Genomic DNA, 18826 nt, shown 5'->3' on the forward strand with positions numbered 1-18826 from the left:
TGTATAAAAGAAAGAAGAGTGAGAAGATACTAGATATTGTCTCAATCAGAAAAAAATATTTTGCCTCACAAAACACTCACAGATGACTTATATCTACCCTACTCTAGAAAAATGAGTGAGAAGTATTTAAACACTTAAAAAAAACATGAAGCTAAAAAAAATTATATTTTCTAGAAGATAATAAAAATTTACTCCTTTTGTTTGTAATTGCTTTGATTGAATTCAAACTAATAAAGTGAGTCATGCATATGTTAACATAAAATAAATTATATTTATGTTTTATATATAAACCCACTCTTAGTTGTGTTTCATATGTTCCTGTCAAAAAAATTGTTTCATATGCCAAATATCCAGAGTTTTGGATACAGATAATTACTTAACTGTAGCTCGTCTCATTAAATAAGCGCCTGTGGCCTAATGGATAAGGCGTCTGACTTCTAATAAGACGATTGTGGCCTCATAGTTGAAAATATGTGATATCAGAAGAAAATGTTTTTAAGGCTCTGCATGAATGTCTCAGACAATTTATAAGTTATACAAAGAAAAAAAAATTGTGGCCAAATAAAATTATTGTCACAAATAATTCGACCCTTGGATCTATTAATTAAGACTTGAGGTTTGATTTTTGGTCTAGGTATAGAGTCATAACTAGAAATATCAATTTATCTCAAATTAAGTATCAAATAAAAAACTTCATATACTAAAACGAAAAAATAAAATTTCACGTTGGAAAAACAAATATTAGTGGAAACCGGTATCTTTTATGCGAGTGCTGAATTGTGGGTGGTTAAAAACAAACTTGAGGCTTCTCAGCAAAAAGAAAAAAGCAAACAGGAAATTCATAAGATATGATATTATCAAAATCATTACATCTTATATATATAATCTTAATTACTTTCTTCCTTTCAAACTTTTTATTTCTAGGTCTAGGCTAGCCATGTGTCAAAGTCATGCATCATGGTTTAATTCATCACAAAACTTTGCATGTTAAGCGGATTTTTTTTTTTTTTTTTGCATCAGCAAATTGTAGGTACACCCGACACAACATGCATAATTCCAATTTTATCCTTTTATAAAACTCATACGAATGTGTTTTATGTCAGAATGTTCTAACCAACTAAGTTAATAGATCAATCATATTATAAAATAATTAATGTCACTATATATAATATTAAAATTTTTAATGTATATTTAATGTATATATAAATTTATATAATAAGTTTTGTGATAATTAATTTTGATTTAATAATTAATTTTTTTACATATATAATTTTTTATTACAGGTTATCAATTCTTATTGGACATACAAGAAAAACCCTAAGCACAGGTACTGTATCGTACGGAAAGGGTTGTGAGCGACCCAATACAAGTCGCAGTATATTTAAAAACTGTCCCATTATTTAATTGACGAAGACACTTTTTCATCATTCTAAGTTTTATTTTTTGCTGAATAAAACAGTAATTAATAAAGGAAGTGATATCTTCCATCGATGATGGAAACATCAACCGGAAGTCATTGAGGTCATTTAAGGAAAAGACCTTGAACTCTTGATTGAAAATATTTGTGTATATCACAGTAGCAACGATGATTGCGCCCAACATTGCATTTGAACCACCTTGATAAGGCTACGCAATCATCCAATAGCATACCGAAATGATCCCCACATCTTTGTCCTACAACTGTATTCACTATTCATCACCTCTGTTTCATCAGCAATAATAGTAAAAGAAAAAAAGGTCACAGGCAAACTACAGACCAAAACGAAACCCAAGGACTTGAGTTACTCGTGTCCTAACTAATAAATTTCTGGTAAAAACTCTTGTTTATATTGTTTAGCAGATAATCGCTAGTTGCAGCTAAAACCACTCTTGTTTATATTGTTTAGCAGATGGTAGATTTGTAATTTAAAGTAAAAAAAAATGAAAACAAAAGTAAACATGCCATAAAGGAAAATCATTTACCTATGCAGTATGATGAGGTTTATACTCTGCTGAAATCATTATGTCCAAGTGAAAGTGATAAAATGTAAACTGAAACTATTTAAAAAATCAAAGTACATACAAAACAAACGCCAATTTATCAATAAAAAATTCCATTATGAAGCAGAATAATTGCATACAGATAGGCAGTGCCTGAATGGCTGTGTAGGGTAACAAATTGACAGTGCTGATCAGGAGATATTTGCATTCTGCAATGACTGGCATGCTACTGAACCCACAGATGTACGCATGACATGCTCCCCTAGCATTGCAATACAAGAAGTATCTGTCTTAAGATGAGGCTGCACCAATTCCCATATCTTTTTCTTTTGTAGCTGCACGTTGTCACAGAAGAATAAGATCCAGATAGACAGGTCAAAGAAGAAGAATAGGATCTAGATAAAAAAAGACAGGATGATCAATTAATTATTTCTCTTGAAATTACCCACATGTGAGAAAAACAATAATCATTTTTTTTCTAAGCTCTCTAAAGCCCAATTTTTAGATTGTTCTTCCTCACAGTCAATTCTTCAATTTTCTATACAACATATTTAAGCAATAAACTTTTTCCCTACACATTAAAGTTTGTTTATCTTAACATATTTAATCAAAATGGTAATGGCATTCATTTATACAGTACGGTGTAGTAAGATTTACATATATACAACACCCATCCAAGCTCATTGATCTATATACTCTTGAAGGTTTAGTTTCTAGAGTCTACTATGGTACACAACAACATGCAAACAAGAAGTTTCTTGGGGGCCTCCAATTAAAAATGCCACCTGACCCTACGGTTTTTCAATCTCTATAACAACAACAACAAAACCTTATTCCACTAGGTGGTTTTTTCGATCTCTAGTTGTAATAAATACCTTGTGTGATGGATAATTACTATTGGACGCAATAACTGTATGGTATCCCAACAAACTGTCTAGTTTCAAATGCGAGTTAGCCTTATTTATAAAATAATAAATCATCTAAATTCTAGAACTTCCCATTCAACTAGGCAGTCATATTAATTGCTATTAAGGAAGAGCGATTGCCTGATTCGGAGTGGCAGCATCAGGTTGATTATCCTTTTCATCTTCCGTTCCAAACCAAATTCTTTCACCAGGAGTTGCTTCCTCGGGAGGGAACAGAAGTTCAACATTTTCATGTTTTGCATCAGAAGCAGCCATCAGCATTCCACAGGACTTGACACCACGCATATTTCTTGGCTTCAGGTTGGAAAGGACAATAACTTTTTTCCCCTGCGTGTGCCATACAATTAGTTATAATGTTAAATACTTGTACAGAAAACATCAATATGATGACAACATCATAGCCTCAAAACGTTTCTGCACTGTTGCCATGCACACACACACACACACAAAAGCAACTATTCAAGCAGTCATATAAGTTTGTCTGCCTATTCCATCATTATTTACATTATTTAATATTTACACAACATAAAGTATCTTGCTCATAGAATTCACATTTTAATAAGTACAATTGATGCACAAAGAGCAGTCAATAGAAAATAATAGTTTTTTTTCCAGACCTTGATAAATTCCAGCTAACATACTCAGCTGGAACAGGACACATGCATCTTATAATTTTCTTTTGCACAAAGAATTCAAACCAACGAAGCATGAAAACTCCTCTTGCTTGAGGTGTCGTTAGATTAAAAAAATTTGTTGACCGACACTTGAGTCAACGCTTCATATGAATGGTATTTCAAGGATACAAGTATTATAAAAACAATATACATTTATTCTTTTTAAATGTTTAGAAATATAAGCTTAAGATATAATATGCATTATATTTAAAAAAAGGTTTCTCAGTATTTTTTGTGAGGCTCATAACGTAAAAAAGTTGTAAAACTTTTTTTGAAATGGTGAATATACCTTCTTTTTGAAAGATATGTAACTCATCTTGTGTGTGTTGTCCTGATGTTCTATATCTTAGACTTTAGCCATGTCAAAGTGCAAATATTTGTGTCATGTCTGGTATTCATACCAGAGTCTGTGGTACATAGATTCAAATGACAAATGAGTCTATATAACCATCAATTTTTATTTATTATTCTCAACAACATCAAAGTTTCATTCTTCTTTTGTCAGAAAATCATGTAGAACCCTACCAAATACATAAGCATACATTAAAGAGTCTATCACAAAAAAAATTTAGAAGAAAACAGAAAAAGAGAGTACATTTCTGGTAATTCATTTGTTGATTGTCAGTTTTAAAAATTTAGAAATTGAAGCTTTGAAGAATGGAAAAGTGCAGTCCAAGATTTGGTAATACATTTCCTCCACATCTACCACTACAAGAATCATCTAAATGAATAGAAGTTTGGATTTGAAAGTTGAAACCATAGAAACTATCAAGAGAGAATAACCTGAACTGAACTAATTCTTTTGTGGCATGTGGCAGTTTAAAATTTGATACAATCATTCAAATAATGTGTTTCTAGTTTCCACACACAAATATACTTCCCTTTACAAAATCTCATAAGGTGAAAATCATCTAAATCTTTCGTCCTAATATATCTTCCTTCTCTACTCTTATGAAAGCACCAGACCTAGGAACCATGGATTTGGATACAACATGACACATGAATATGATACAACACAGATGTGAGAATATGGTAAATTCCAAATGATAGGATACACGACTATACAACATATGGAACCAATATAAAATTAACATAAAACACACAAATCTTAAATTAAAACCAAATCATTAATGCTCCAAAAATATTAGTGTTTTTTTTTCAAGTAAAAGAATTTTGGATGCAGATTAGGGGTATAAGATGGTGTTTGAGGGGTATCTGAAAGGATACATGTCCAAGTGCAACAGCCATTTTAATGTGTTTATACTCTCTTGCCCCTCACGCATGTAGAAAAGCTAGTTGCAAGATAGGATAAAACCTTCAAGCTAATTTTCAAAATATCATCGTATAGAATCTGTCTGCATATCCTTAAATTTTAAGATTCAGGAAAATTTAGTTGGCGATACTTTGTACTGTGATTCCCTCTAATTGGACCAGGATGATTGTTTCCCTCTAATTCGACACATAATTAGTATTCCTTCTGGACTGAAATACAAAAAAAAAAAAATGTAAAACATAGTAATTTAAGTAATTTCGTTTAAAAAAATACTTCTTCTTTTTTCCTATATTGTTCTTTATTTAAACTTGATATTAAGAACAAAAATATGTCAGTTGGAAATCCAAATTGAAAAACTTGCAATAAAGTAACCCTCTATCGAGCAGAAGTCAATACCTAGTTATGAAAAAAAGAGTAAAACCTGAAGGTTTTCAAGAGGGATGTATTTGACAAGGCCACTGCATATGATTCTGGGTTCAGGTTCACCAATATCAACCTCTTCCACATAGAGAGAATCAGCTTCATCATGTTTCCATGCTCTCAGAATGCGCCCAACCCTCATGTCAAGCAACCCCGCCGCATCCTTAATACTGTTGTCAGCTTCACCACTTGCATTATTGCTAGTGATGGTTTCGGTGGTCATTGCCTCATCTGTGGAAGCAGAAGAAGAAGAGAGTGTGCGAAATGGAGGATACCCAGATGGGTTTGGCGATGATGAGAGGGTGAAAAATGGGAACTTGGAACGGAAGCGCGTGGCGTTGGAGAGAAGGGGAAGATGGGGTCTCGTGTTCCGAAGGGAGTAGAGTGAGATAACACTGCCAACTCTCAAAGCATTTACCATTTTTGTGTTATCAGATAAAAAGGAGGAACGGATTGGATTTCAATCCTCGGAGACAACACAACCAATAAACTAGACCAAGGCAAATATTAAGGTTGCTAAATTAGAAAAAGAATTATGTGAATGAGTAAAATAAAATTTTGATTTCCTGCCCCCAAAACCATAAGAATGAATGTAATTATTGTGGCCTAAAAGGGTGAGAAAGGGTTTGTTAGAATATAAATAAGTTATAAGTCTTCTATTAACTATATATGGTCGAAAAAATGAAGAACAAGGTGTATTGAAATTGAACACTAGCTATGAAGGCAAAAAATAAAAGGACTTGCGTTTGCCGGGAGTCGAACCCGGGTCTATTGCTTGGAAGGCAATTATCCTAACCGTTGGACTACAAACGCTTATTGTTGATAACTTGGGAAATATTTTTATTAGATCTTGTGTGACTTCTATCCAATACTTCAAACTAATTTGTGACAAACCAATAAAAAAAAGGGGTTTTATATCATACATATTTTAATTAGTTAAGTTTCAAAATGAATAACTTAACATTTTGTTCATAAGCTTACTACAAATATGAACGAGACTCTTTTCATAAAAGATGTCACACCATTATTAATAGATTTTGATTCTCATATATTACGGACAAGAAAAATAACGTGATGGGAAAGGAAAGAAAATAAGTCGAGCCATTTTGATTGACTCCACATAAATAACAGCATATTATTGCTATTTTTGCATATTTTTCAAAATATGAATTTATTTAATTTTATTTTTAAAAGAACTCTGCTCCCTTTTGAAGCCAGCGTGTGTCCGCTTCGAGCTAATCTGGCACATTTTTGTAAAGGTTTCTAACCTCCAAAAATACCCAAATTTTACCTTAATACTAAGCCATAAGACTCCCCTAATGATTAGTCTCGAGTTAAACTCTACTCACGTGCTTTAAATATAATAATTGGTGGTCAAAGTCAACATTGTCAGTTCCGAATGAGGCACACCACTAGCATCAAAACATCGTCTAAGTCAGCATGTTTCATTTCCCCCTTCCCGAACCAGTTTTAATCAGTCTCTGTTGCTGCCATAGTAAACTTTAGCGGCTAATCTAGCATCTGCTTGTCTGCATTTCAACACAAAATAACGGAACCCTTCACAGCACAATTATGGATCCTAAATCAAATGAGCACTAACTCCAGAACATACAAGCAGAAGACACGTGGAAATTGGGGAGGGGGGGAGGGGAGATTTCTATACAATACAATGAGGCCATTCAAAAATATACATGCAAAAGCCACACCAAAGACACTTTGAAATGCCTTCCCGACACACATCTAAACCCTAAAATATCTTCAATACAACAGTGTACTGAAGATGAAAGATGAAAAAATAAGCACAAGCAATCCCACTCCATCAGAAGTACAACCTGCAAAATCCAACATAATCACAATGTCAAAATATAGTACTGCACTCATCTTCAAAGCACAGAATTTGAGACAATTCAACAAAATTTTAATTCTTGTATCCTAGACGTAAAACTTGGGTATGCACAATGCTACAAAACTTGAAACATTTAAAGATATATATTAAATTCGTCAACTGACAGCCAGAATAGTATTAATTTATAACACACTTCAAAATGGGACTCACCATTATTTTTTAATGTCTGAGAAGAAGTTGGGAGAGCAGGTAATGACATCTCTGCAAAAAAAAAAATAGAGACAAGTCAAGCAAATGCAAACAGTATATTGTACTATCATAATACCAACATCCGGAATTAAAAAAGTAAGCAGCGATCAAGAGAAACCAACTTTGTCCAAACACATACCAGGTGCACAGAGTGACATAGATGCAAATGAAGATGATGAAGAAGGCCAGGGTGCAGCAATGTTATCACTCAAATCACATGTAAAGCTAAAGCCTGATGAATTGTCAAATATCACATCACCAGGCAAGCTTCGAAGTAAACAGCCTACATATGAACCAACAACAGTCTCACCATTTACCAACAATACAATATTAATTGACAAGAATCAAGCATGTATTTACTGTGCTTTAAAAGGAGCTCTTTCTCCACTCCATAGAATTATTATTTATTAGGGATACCCAAGATTGTATTCTAATCAACCTAGTATACATCTCTCATAATCCCAAGTTTAACTAACAACCTAATCCATCACCCTTCTAAAAAGAATGGGAATTCCAAAATAGCATAATTGGATTCAACTATCAAATGTTACATCACAAATTCCTTAGTCCTTGCTGCCAATACCATGTGTTGTCTGAACCAATGTCTAAAAACAGATTATTGAATTTAAAACCAACAGCTCTCAACAGAATGCAAGGAATAGAAAAAAAGGGCAAACCTTGTTGTCCATAAGCTGCCGCACCAGCACCATGCAGAGACACAACAGAAGAATTAGATCAGGGAAGCTCAAACAGTGGTCATGGGCAGGAAATAAGAATATCAATTGAGCAGGATAAATACCTTGTATGCTGAAATCTTTCAAATCAACGTCACAAAGCTCATAAATATTTGTCATCACTCCACCTCCACGCAACATAGATCCAAAAAGTGTTGCACATATTATAGCTTGTTTATTTGTAATTAGCATTTGCTTTTGTATCCCAGCAATATATGTGTTTAATGAACTACAACAGGAAGGGCTAGGGGCAGCTACATTCCGACATGCATTAATTACTTCTGTTGGCTCCTTTAAAGACAAAGGACAAACTGCACAAGCAATACTTACTCTATTATTAAGTGTTGAAACAACAAAATGAAACAATTATGATTCTATTGGCGGAACAAATTTTATATATATGCCATTCATAAATACAACTTTCATTCCAGGTAGATCCATCCATCTCATAATTTGACTTGCATGCTTTTGAGAACAGTTAAATTTATATCAGATATCATAATGCAATTAAAAAGAAGGTCTAAAGGACGTGTATTTCTATTCAACATTCTGCCAATCTTAGTTTGTCTGCAATGAAAAAACACAAAATCCAACTCTTACCCAGTGGAACCCAATCTCTCCATAACCAAACAGCAAATATGGAAGGAAAAAAAATGGAAGCACTCATGTAACAGGACAGGACACAAGAATCTAAACCAATACCACAGAAAACAATTTCAAAATGTGAAGAATGAGGTACATTATGACCAGTAATATAAAACTACTTAAATACATTCCCCCACATTCCTTCCCAATTTATTCACGAATGAGATGATTGGCCATGCCACTGACAACCTCTCTAAACTTAAAATATATTACATTAAGAATGAAACAGTTAAACAATATACCTTTGTTGACTTTGCAAGCAGATAGTATTCGGAATGCAGTATTTGCAGCCTCAAATGATAGTTTTTTGGAAAGATATGAATAAACCACACTTTTACAATCGTTAAGATAGTCAGTGTGATTTACTTCCCCAGCCATATTTTCATCATTGTTAATCATCATTTGTCTTCCAGAAATCTGTAGTGCTGCATCCATTATCGCAGGTTGGCAAACAGGCCTACAACACTCTTTAAGTGGATCAACAGTGCTGCAAGCCTCAAGTAACTTACTTGTGTTAACTGTTTTTTCAAAAGTAGAATCATCCTTCACAGGACATGACCCGCCTGTAAAATTAGATGATTTTATGGAACAAAGTGTGGGGATTGTACTATTTGCCCCTCTACTGGCTAGAATACTAATGATATCAGAAAAACAATGATCAGCAACTGCATTTGGCAAAACCAAATGATCAGATTTCATGCTGAAGAAACCCTGGAAGATGTGGATCAAGCTACTAAACTGAGGACAACATATTACATTCCCAACAAGGGCTGCCAAAGGTCCAGAGCAATCAGATGCTGTTTTATCTAGGATACTTGATATATCTGAGTGAGAAAAGTTTACAGGGCATTTTCCAGTTAAAACTGGTTCATATCTAGTTGGGAAAGTAGGGTACATTGGTGGCCAAGACTCAGTGGGATATGGGAATTTCGGTAATACAGCAGGTGATATTTCTATGGGGTCAAAGAGAGCAGATTCTCCAGAAGGAGGTTCCTTAGCTAACTCTAGCAGAGAAGAAATTCTTCTGTGGTCAGCATGTATTTCCCGTGCTGTCACATCTTGGAAAGTAGGAAGCCAGATGAAAAATAGAATTAGCTGACAGCACAAAGAACCTGCAACAATTTAATCAGCACTTGACTTAGCAGAAGTATAATTCATAGAACAGTGCTCAAAGATAACGCAAGCCAGTAAAGTATACCAATGTGTTTTGATCCAACAGATATTTAAAAATGCATTATGAATTTGTCAATACATATTACAGTATGATGACCACCTCAACAATAACACATACATGAGTTTGCAAACAATCAGGACTCAGGAGCTTATGAAAACCTAAACTGTAAATTAATGATTCACTCATCCATCAAATCTAGTAGTGCTTACCCTTATAAAAATTAGCATCCTGAGAGCAGCCCATGACTCCCTAGCCCTCTGGTACCATGGAGTTTTACACAGGATAACCAGGTGGTTGCCGGTGATAAGCCAAGTGGCACCACATAGCAATGAAGCAAACTTGTAATACTTCGAAGCTTAAGATCTGTGATTAAAGTAAGAGAACAGTTTAAAGCTTGTTGAAAGAGGATAATCAGAATCAAGTACTATTCCAAACTACTATCTAATATAAACATGCTACTGCATAGAACATAATGAGATTATAATTCAAGATTTTCAAGCCTGAAAAATTTTGACACGCATTTAGCTGGAATTTCTCTCAGGCATCAATTCTCACAACTGTGGTTTTTAAGCCCTAGGATTTTGTTTCTGCAATTTCCTATAACAAGATAAGTAGACCTCAAAAATATCAAATAAAGTGGAACCATATAAAACCATGGAGACGGTTTCAGCTTCTGCTTCTTTTTTTTTTTTACCACACGTGTTCATTCAGACCATTTTTTCCCCCATAGAGTTCATCTCTCCTACTGTGTCAACAAGATTTGAACATAAAAAATTAAAACAAACAAATAAATTAATTGAGCCTAGCACCTCAGATTAGATTACATTGTTGGGTCACTAGGTTGGAAAATTACAGCTAAAGACAACAGCTAAAAGAGACAACTATAGCAATGACTAAGTTCTATAGATGAGTAATGAAATAAACAACGATATTTCCTCTTTGCACTAAAAAACGAACTCTAAGTGGCACGATCACCAAATCCAAATTTGACAAGCCAAAAATAGTAATGTCGAATATAATAACAAAAATCTAAGGATTCGAGCTAAAAAGTGCTGAAATGAAGAAACAGACAGAGAGAGTAAGGTTGATTTAGGGATTACGATAAGAGAGCAAAAAAGACGAAACAGCGTACCGTGTAAGAGCGAGAAGTGAAAAAATCGAAGAGAGGAAGGAATAGCTGCGGCAACGCAATATAGATCGGGTTGAAAAAATGAAACCCTAATCGAAGAGGAAGAGCAGTGAAGAGGAAGAACAGAAGAGGAGGACGAGAGAAGAAGAAGAAGGGTGATATGGTAACAGCTGGCACCCGCATTACCTACTCCTATTCCTATAAAAGTTTAAACGCACCGTTTCGACTACACAACAACAACAACACTGCCATGGCAATAATAGTATAGTGCTGTTCACTCTTCACTTCCTACTACCAATCATTCAGGTTTAACTTTTCCTTAACAACTCTTATGAATTTGGTGCCTTTGTTTTTTTTTATGTTAAGTAGTACTATATCTTTTTTTAAAGTATTAATGAAATTAAATACATGCCATTAAGGGATAAATGTTTCATTTAAAAGAGAGAGATAAATTCACTCAAGAAACTTCTATGAATATAAAAAAATTATGTAATTATTTAAACTTTATTCATTATTTATATTTTAAATTAAATATTTTGTAATTTATATATTTTAAATTTTATGATTTTGTAAATTAAACTGAAATTAATATTTCTTGAGTTTGGCTTATGATATATTTAAAGTTTGACACAAAATATATAAATATAAAATTACATAGAGAAATAAATGAAATTTAGTCGAAACCTGATTAATTTGTATTATTTATTTATTCCTTGCTATTTTTTAATTAATTTTTTGAATAAATATCTATAAATGGTAATTGTAAGTGTGGCATATTTTCATGCAACAAAATTTTATATATTAATTTAGAGTAGATTCTTTTGATAGGATACTTTGTTAAAAAGGTGGAAGTGGAAAAGATGGCAGGGGAAGGGAGAGTGAAAGGTACATTTTCTTAGTTTAATTTGGAAGAAAGGGGAAGAAAAATATACTGCTATATTTTTTACAAATATTAATAGATGAGATGTATGATAGAATAAGATTTTCAGATGATTTAATAAATATAATTAAAAAATTGCAAATATATATTTTTAAATCTCCAGACATTGGAGGAGTGATGGTATCCTTTTTTTATAAATTTGTTAATCAAATGATATAAAATAAAATAAAAAAATCATATACTCTCTCCTTCCTTCTATGTAACACATTGTGATAGTACATAGTTTGATCCTCCTTCTTCTTCCTTGACCAAACAAAGTAGTTTTTGTCAGTAGCTGGGCTCCACTTATATGATTGAAAAAAGCCACTGGCGCCCTGGATCACCCACGTAGCTTGGCTCCTACATTAGTCAGTGCCACTTCTTTACCACTCTAACAAACGATTATCCCCATCCCATGCCCTTCACACATTCTTGTCTTTTAGTTAAGCACCACCTAAATTATCATCAAATATGTACATGTCATGTATGGATTTGTCTACGGTGCGTGTATTGCATAGAGCTATGGACGGAGATTTTATTTTGGTTTTGTTGTCGAATCATTGTACTTCTCGTTCTTGCAAGGAGAGTTCTTGTAGCAAGTGAACACAAAGATCTTAGTACTTGCCCTTGAAGTGAAAGAAAAGGGTTTCGTGGTTTGATTTTGAATTAATTGTGCAATGGTTGGAGGACAAAGAGAAAGGGACTGACAATGTTGTTGTGCCAGAAATGAACGATTTCTTAGATTGTTTATGTTTAGTGTTTCGATTTGGGTTACCGATTGTTCCCCTGTAACACATGCTTGATTAGTATTCTTATTAGCATTTTTCTTCAATTTGGTATGAATAAATGAGATATGTTTGGGGAAGGGGATGTTGTTGCATAAAGAGAAGAAGAATAAGGAGGAATAAGATCTTAATTAGCAATATTTATTTTTTTAACAACCGGTTGATGACCCACTATTATAAGTTAAAATTACATGATCACGGGTGAATCCCAATTTTGAAACTTCACCGTAAACAAATCCATCATTTATAATAAAATTATGAATGTAAAAAAATGAGCTACTATGATTTTTTTTCTGAAAGAATTTATGTTAGTCAAGGATTCCGTGAGTCCCATCTAGAATAAGATTCGCTGCACCGTTGCAAATTTGCAATCATTACTCATGCAAGAAACTTCCACCGTTAAAAACAGAAGCAGGATTTTTGCCATAGCTTGAGGCTTGTTATTTGAGACGTCTGCAACTCTGCAGCTAGAGTTACTAATTTTCAGTATTAGCTGTATTTTGCAAGTATTTCACCCAAAAAAGCTGTATTTTTTAAGAATATTTATTTTGTAATACCTAAAAGTTAAGTGGTTAAAAATTACCATCTAATTAAAATATAAGTATTTAATAAATTAACTATTAAAACAACTAATCGATGTAAAATAACAAAAATAATGTTTATATAAATTTTGAGATGTTTTTTATTTTATAGATAAAAACATTTTCAAACAATTTTAAATTTAAGTTAATTTAAAACTCTTATCCTTTTTTTGTTTTAAAAGAAAATTAAATAGTACAACATTATAAATAAGTTTTGTTACAATTACAGCTATTAAGTGAGGTGTGATTTTTTTTAACAGCAGGTGTCAATTAGAACTCAGAATATAGCTTCTAGAAAACATGAAGCTGATCTTGTAAATGGTTTACTCGGCCATAGCAATTGTATTGAGTACAATGAACACAGGCGGTTGAAGAGTGAAATACCTAATACCAATGATCAAAACGTAAAAATGAAAATTTATTCCCACGAAAAGAAAATATAATTAGATCTCTGGTGTTAGTTACGAAGTAATACAAGGAAAATCCTCAGCCGGGGTCAAAGATTATGTAATGTAGCAGAGTGCAAACATTTGGAACAGAGAGATCCTATCCCCTGTGTATGTAACTTTGGTAACATCTTTGACTAAATATTTGGCAAGATCTCACAATGGCACCCGGGATAGCTGACAGAGGCCAAACGAACATTTACATGTGAAGGTTCTATTCTGATGGAGGTCTGTAATCAAGCATCTCCCTGATATTTAACCTGATTGAAGGTCCCATGGCCGAGCATATGTGAGCACTTTTCCAGTACACACCTTTAGCACCTGAAGGTTTGTTAGCCTCTACTGATTTCTGTGAAATTAGGACATTGAGTTAGAAGTTTATCATTTGAGTGAGTGAAATACAGTTAGAAAGGATGCAAAGGGAAGAACATACTACTGCAGCAAGCAAGTTTACAAGAAGATCCTCTTCTGGAAAGTCAGCTTTTCCAAAAGGTAAGTGCACGATTCCAGTTTTGTCTGCCCTGTATTCAACTTTTCCCTGCTTGAATTCTGCTATAGCCTGTAAAATATGAATTTAAAGCCTTTCTGATTAGCCTAGTTAGTTAGTGCATAATTTTGTGGAGCAAAACTTTGAAATTTGTGGCCAATGGCCTTGTATTGTAAATTCTCATCACCCCCACCCCCTTCTCTTAACAAAGAAGAAAAAACCAAAATGGAAATAGGTCATGCAAGTACAATAATTTGTATTTGCAAGAAGGTTCAATATATATAACATGCATGAAAAGAAGAAAATAAACAATAGAAGTGGATAATACACCTGGGGAATATTTGGTGTTACAGTGCCAGCTTTTGGGTTTGGCATCAGTCCTCTTGGTCCCAGAATCTTCCCTAGGCTAGCAACCTGACACGATCAACAATGACAATAAGGGAGATTACACCATAAAAAGCAATTCTAAAAAAAAAAAAAACTTTATTGAATTACTGAAGTCTTCATACTTACAGAAAAGTTATCAGGACGATATATCTAAAATTTTAATAATAGTAGCTTTGAAGAGTACCTTACAGCATGCTACCAATTGACTAGCACTTAGGTTTATTAATTTATTAAAACACATTATAGAGAAAACAAATGCATCTTATCAAAAGTTCTTTGAAATGTCAAACAGGAAAGGTGGTTTTTAATCTACATTAGGAGAATCCAATTTGCAAATAATTCAGTCAGTTACCAATTTTGCAGATCACTTAATGAGATTTCATCCTTTTCTGGATTATTCAAATTATATACTTGGGGGAAAAAACACTAAATTTGACAAAATCTGATCACAAATTAAAACAGAGAAAATCAGAGCAACACCTTAGGCATCATATCTGGAGAAGCAATTAGTTTATCAAACTCCATGAACCCTGCTTTTATCTGTTCTATCAGATCCTCTCCACCCACCAAATCAGCTCCGGCATTTTTTGCTTCATCGAATTTTTCGCCTATCAAAATGAACTATGAATTAGACTAGTCAAAACAAGAAATAGATTACGAATTATAAGTGGCAATCCAGGTTCTGCATAAATTGTAAATGGCAGGAAGGAATACTAATTGGTTTTTTTGTCCATTTGATTCTCATTAGAGTCATTATAACGGACGTCCAAATCCACCTCTTAGCCTTATATATGATGGGTATGTGTCATCCAGTTCACACTTTTTTCGTTGTTAAACTTTAAAAGCTATCATCCATGTCTTTTAACAAGGAATATCAATGTGCAATAAACTTATTCTAGGCTTTCATTCAAAAGTTTTAGAATATCCCTTGAGAAGATATACAATTAGATAGAAAGAGAAAAAGCACAACTACAGGGAGCATAAATATCTTCCAAAGAGAGAGATAAAAACATCAATTAAATAGACCAAAATCAAGAATGCAGAAAACCAGTTCAGTCCCTCTACATCAGACAGCTGAAAATTCCCATGAAACAGTGATAGCAGAGCACCAATATCAATCCAATCCCATAACAGATTTTCATGCTAAAGAGAGGAACATAAACCTCATCATCCCAAAAGGATTCAACTTTGGCCTCCTTACTGAAACTTTTGTATTTGAAACAAAGAGCTAGAAACTAGTCAAAAGTCAAGGAACCCATCATAGTGGGATAATCCTTTGCTCTCATAATTATTTATTTGCACAACCATAGCAACTCATACTTCATCCACACATGAAGTAGTTCCATGATCCATCACACTACCAAAAGTAGATGCACTTAAGTTTTTTAAGAATTACCAGATATTAGTTGCTTAAAAATTCAGAATCCAGAATGATATGACTTCCTATCTGTGCAGTGCCACATAAATTCATGTATATCAATACCTTACCTGGACAGCACAATGTCCACATTCAAGAGAAAAAAGCTATCATCTAATGCTCATTCGTACATGAAGTTGCATAATGGATGCATTTCCTTTCACTTGCATCCTCTTTATAAGAAAAAAAAAATTCAGCACTATCTGGAAACCTTTAATTAACTAAAAGTGGAGTAAAAATTGAGAAGCATAAGCACCTTGAGTAAGAACAGCCACTTTAACGGGTTTTCCGGTTCCCTTAGGAAGATTTACCTGTCAAGAAAGAGTGGACAAAAGATTCAGAATGAATTCATGCATCATAAAGTTTATAGCTCAAGTTTTCAATGTAACTGGATATACCAAAATCAAGCAAGTAGCAGGAGACTCACTGTTGCTCTTAATTGTTGATCGTTATATTTAGGGTCAATGTTGAGGCGGAAATGGGCTTCTACTGTTTCTACAAACTTGGTTTTAGCTGTTTCTTTAACCAAAGATATTGCTGTCTTCAAGTCATACTCTTTCTTACGCTCCCTCAATTGTTGAATTTCCAAGAACCTCTTAGATCTCGTCTGGTGAGGCAATGAAAGAACAATCAGCCTTGAAATAAAGGGTAAAAGCATAACATCAAGTATGAAAATTTCAACAACCCAGACAATCACCTCAATTTTGGAAGAAGTAAAAAATTGGTTTATCTTATAAAAATCATATCATGACTGCTGGAAGACACCGATGATGCATATAAATGTAAAGGAGGCAAATCAAATGGTAAAATGTAATGAAAAACCAAGCAAGAAGCTTGAATAGAATGGTGGGACAAACACCACTAGCTACTAACATTCAAGGATGTACTACTGGCCACACACAAGCACCCGCAACCTCACACTCGAACTATATACCCTTGAAATTTCAGAAGATATTTTTTTATATAAATACCATTAAATAGAATCATTGTACAAAAGTACAGTTGGTACATAAACTTAGGTCAAACAAAAGTAAATGAGCATGTATTTTTATGGACGGACTTGTCTGCTCTGAAGCTGGTATGTCATAAAAATAAAAACCATTGATCTTTTTCATCTTCAACCTCTTTTCATGGGATGTCACCACACTTTCATCAAACGCTAGGCAAGTTCATTTCCAATAGATCATGGAAGTGTGAGCAACTTGTGCAAGCCATAATTGGCTCCAAATAAGCACAGGACATTAAGATACGCCAATTTTACTAATGAGCTACATAAGAGAAGTAGAAACAGAAGCCAAAAAAAGTATAAAAGAATTCTGCTTAGAAGCAATTTTAAGTATAAAAAAAAAAAGCCAATTAATAAAAGAAATTGGAGATAGCCTACCCTGTCCCTCTTAAGAGGCAACGCGGCCTTGCCTTTCTTAGGCTTGGTGGTGGTGGTGGTGGTGGTGGCGGCGGAGGTGGCGGTGGAGCCATCAGAACCGTCGTCCTCCTCCGTGTCGTGGACAGTTAGAGGCACTTGGACCTCTGCAGCCAAAGCGGCGACGAGGGCATGGCAAGTCCTGGATTTGGGCTCTATGTGGAGGCATTTGGAGGGCTTAAAAAGGAGAGGATAGAGAGAGAATGTGGTTCTCTGAGAGCGAGAGAGGTCTTGAGGGTGGACCAGCATCAGGGAGGGAGGTGCGCTACATGAAGCCATGCTTCAGACTTGAGAGTCTCTGGAAGCACTTAGCATGCCTATCCGGATATAAATATCAAGGGGATAAGATGCACCCTACGTCAACTCAATGACGCGTGGATTTTTATTTTATTTTCAAACCCTGTTAAATTGGTAACACATGCTAGTTTTTCGTTGCATCTTACCTGAAAGAGAAAAGTTGATCGTTAACTGCCATCCATCCCCTCACATCTTCACGTCCATAACTTTTTTCTGACTGTTGGCTATTATTATTATGTTTGAAGAATTTTTGTATTATTTTTTTTTTTTTGGGGGCTTTTGGCATAAATAAATCTGGTTTGAAGAATTTTGAAAGGCCAGTTATTGATTTTGTAATAAAATTTTGAAAAATGTTAACTAGTGTCCTAAAAATATTGGTTAAGAAATCTAAAATAATTTTTTTTATTGAGATATGAAAAATTAAATTGTTTATGATACTCTCATATGATTTGTAGAATAAATATCTTTCTAGGTCCTTAACGACACTAATCAGCAAAATCCATAAATTTTATCCAAGTTTTATTAAATATGAAACAAACTTAAATTCTGTCCAGAAGAAATAATGAAACCAGCTTAAATCACTTAACAAAATTTACGTGAAAATTATATTACAAGTAATTTTTTCAGTATTTTTATTAATGAATATTCTAAATATATTAATAAACAAATATTAGATTCATTTTATTAATTGATATTAACTAATTAAAAATGTTAAAAAAAACTGTATTTTAAATTTATCAGACTGTGGATCTCGCGAGTCATAACTTGTGAATAGCTAGATTGATATACCAAAATTTATTATAAACGCCATTTTATAAATTTTGAGATATGAATTAATTACTATATATATATATAAGGAATTTTTCTGTAAATTGTTAATTGTAGTTCATCTGTTCATGCATTACTCGTGTGTTTGGATAACATACAAGATTCACGTTGGCTTTCAAATTTTCGTTAAAATCTTTATTATTATGCAAAAACAAATACGAATTGGTTCAACATGATTCTCGTTCAAGTCTTTTGACGAAATATATCAT

The 18826-nt window shown here is 33.6% G+C and overlaps 3 protein-coding genes and 1 non-coding gene across 4 annotated transcripts; all 4 read right to left on the reverse strand.

Annotated features, from left to right (window-relative positions):
* Positions 1 to 2137: 2137 nt before the first annotated feature.
* LOC100499829 (uncharacterized) lies at positions 2138 to 5703 on the reverse strand. Its single transcript, NM_001249650.2, is given in 3 exon segments — positions 2138 to 2315; positions 3027 to 3233; positions 5275 to 5703. Coding segments are annotated over 3 exon segments (771 nt in total). The 5' UTR covers positions 5695 to 5703; the 3' UTR covers positions 2138 to 2171.
* Positions 5704 to 6014: 311 nt separating this feature from the next.
* TRNAG-UCC (transfer RNA glycine (anticodon UCC)) lies at positions 6015 to 6086 on the reverse strand. Its single transcript has one exon. It is a non-coding gene; the product is annotated as a tRNA-Gly (tRNA).
* A 523-nt stretch (positions 6087 to 6609) lies between these two features.
* On the reverse strand, positions 6610 to 11325 carry LOC100814511 (uncharacterized protein). The gene is made up of 8 exons (NM_001369342.1): positions 11054 to 11325; positions 10131 to 10284; positions 8990 to 9859; positions 8168 to 8413; positions 8046 to 8060; positions 7508 to 7651; positions 7330 to 7380; positions 6610 to 7105 (listed from the first exon to the last, which is right to left on the reverse strand). Exons 2-8 carry the CDS (start codon positions 10162 to 10164, stop codon positions 7032 to 7034), a joined length of 1434 nt encoding a protein of 477 aa, NP_001356271.1. The 5' UTR covers positions 10165 to 10284; positions 11054 to 11325; the 3' UTR covers positions 6610 to 7031.
* A 2409-nt stretch (positions 11326 to 13734) lies between these two features.
* LOC100819124 (50S ribosomal protein L1, chloroplastic) lies at positions 13735 to 17883 on the reverse strand. The gene is made up of 7 exons (XM_003539808.5): positions 17457 to 17883; positions 16500 to 16679; positions 16329 to 16383; positions 15136 to 15263; positions 14599 to 14682; positions 14215 to 14340; positions 13735 to 14130 (listed from the first exon to the last, which is right to left on the reverse strand). The coding sequence occupies exons 1-7, from the start codon at positions 17769 to 17771 to the stop codon at positions 13996 to 13998; spliced, it is 1023 nt and encodes a 340-aa protein (XP_003539856.1). The 5' UTR covers positions 17772 to 17883; the 3' UTR covers positions 13735 to 13995.
* Positions 17884 to 18826: the final 943 nt, after the last annotated feature.

This window comes from Glycine max, chromosome 12 (assembly GCF_000004515.6).
Source record: "Glycine max cultivar Williams 82 chromosome 12, Glycine_max_v4.0, whole genome shotgun sequence".
NCBI classification, from domain to species: domain Eukaryota; kingdom Viridiplantae; phylum Streptophyta; class Magnoliopsida; order Fabales; family Fabaceae; genus Glycine; species Glycine max.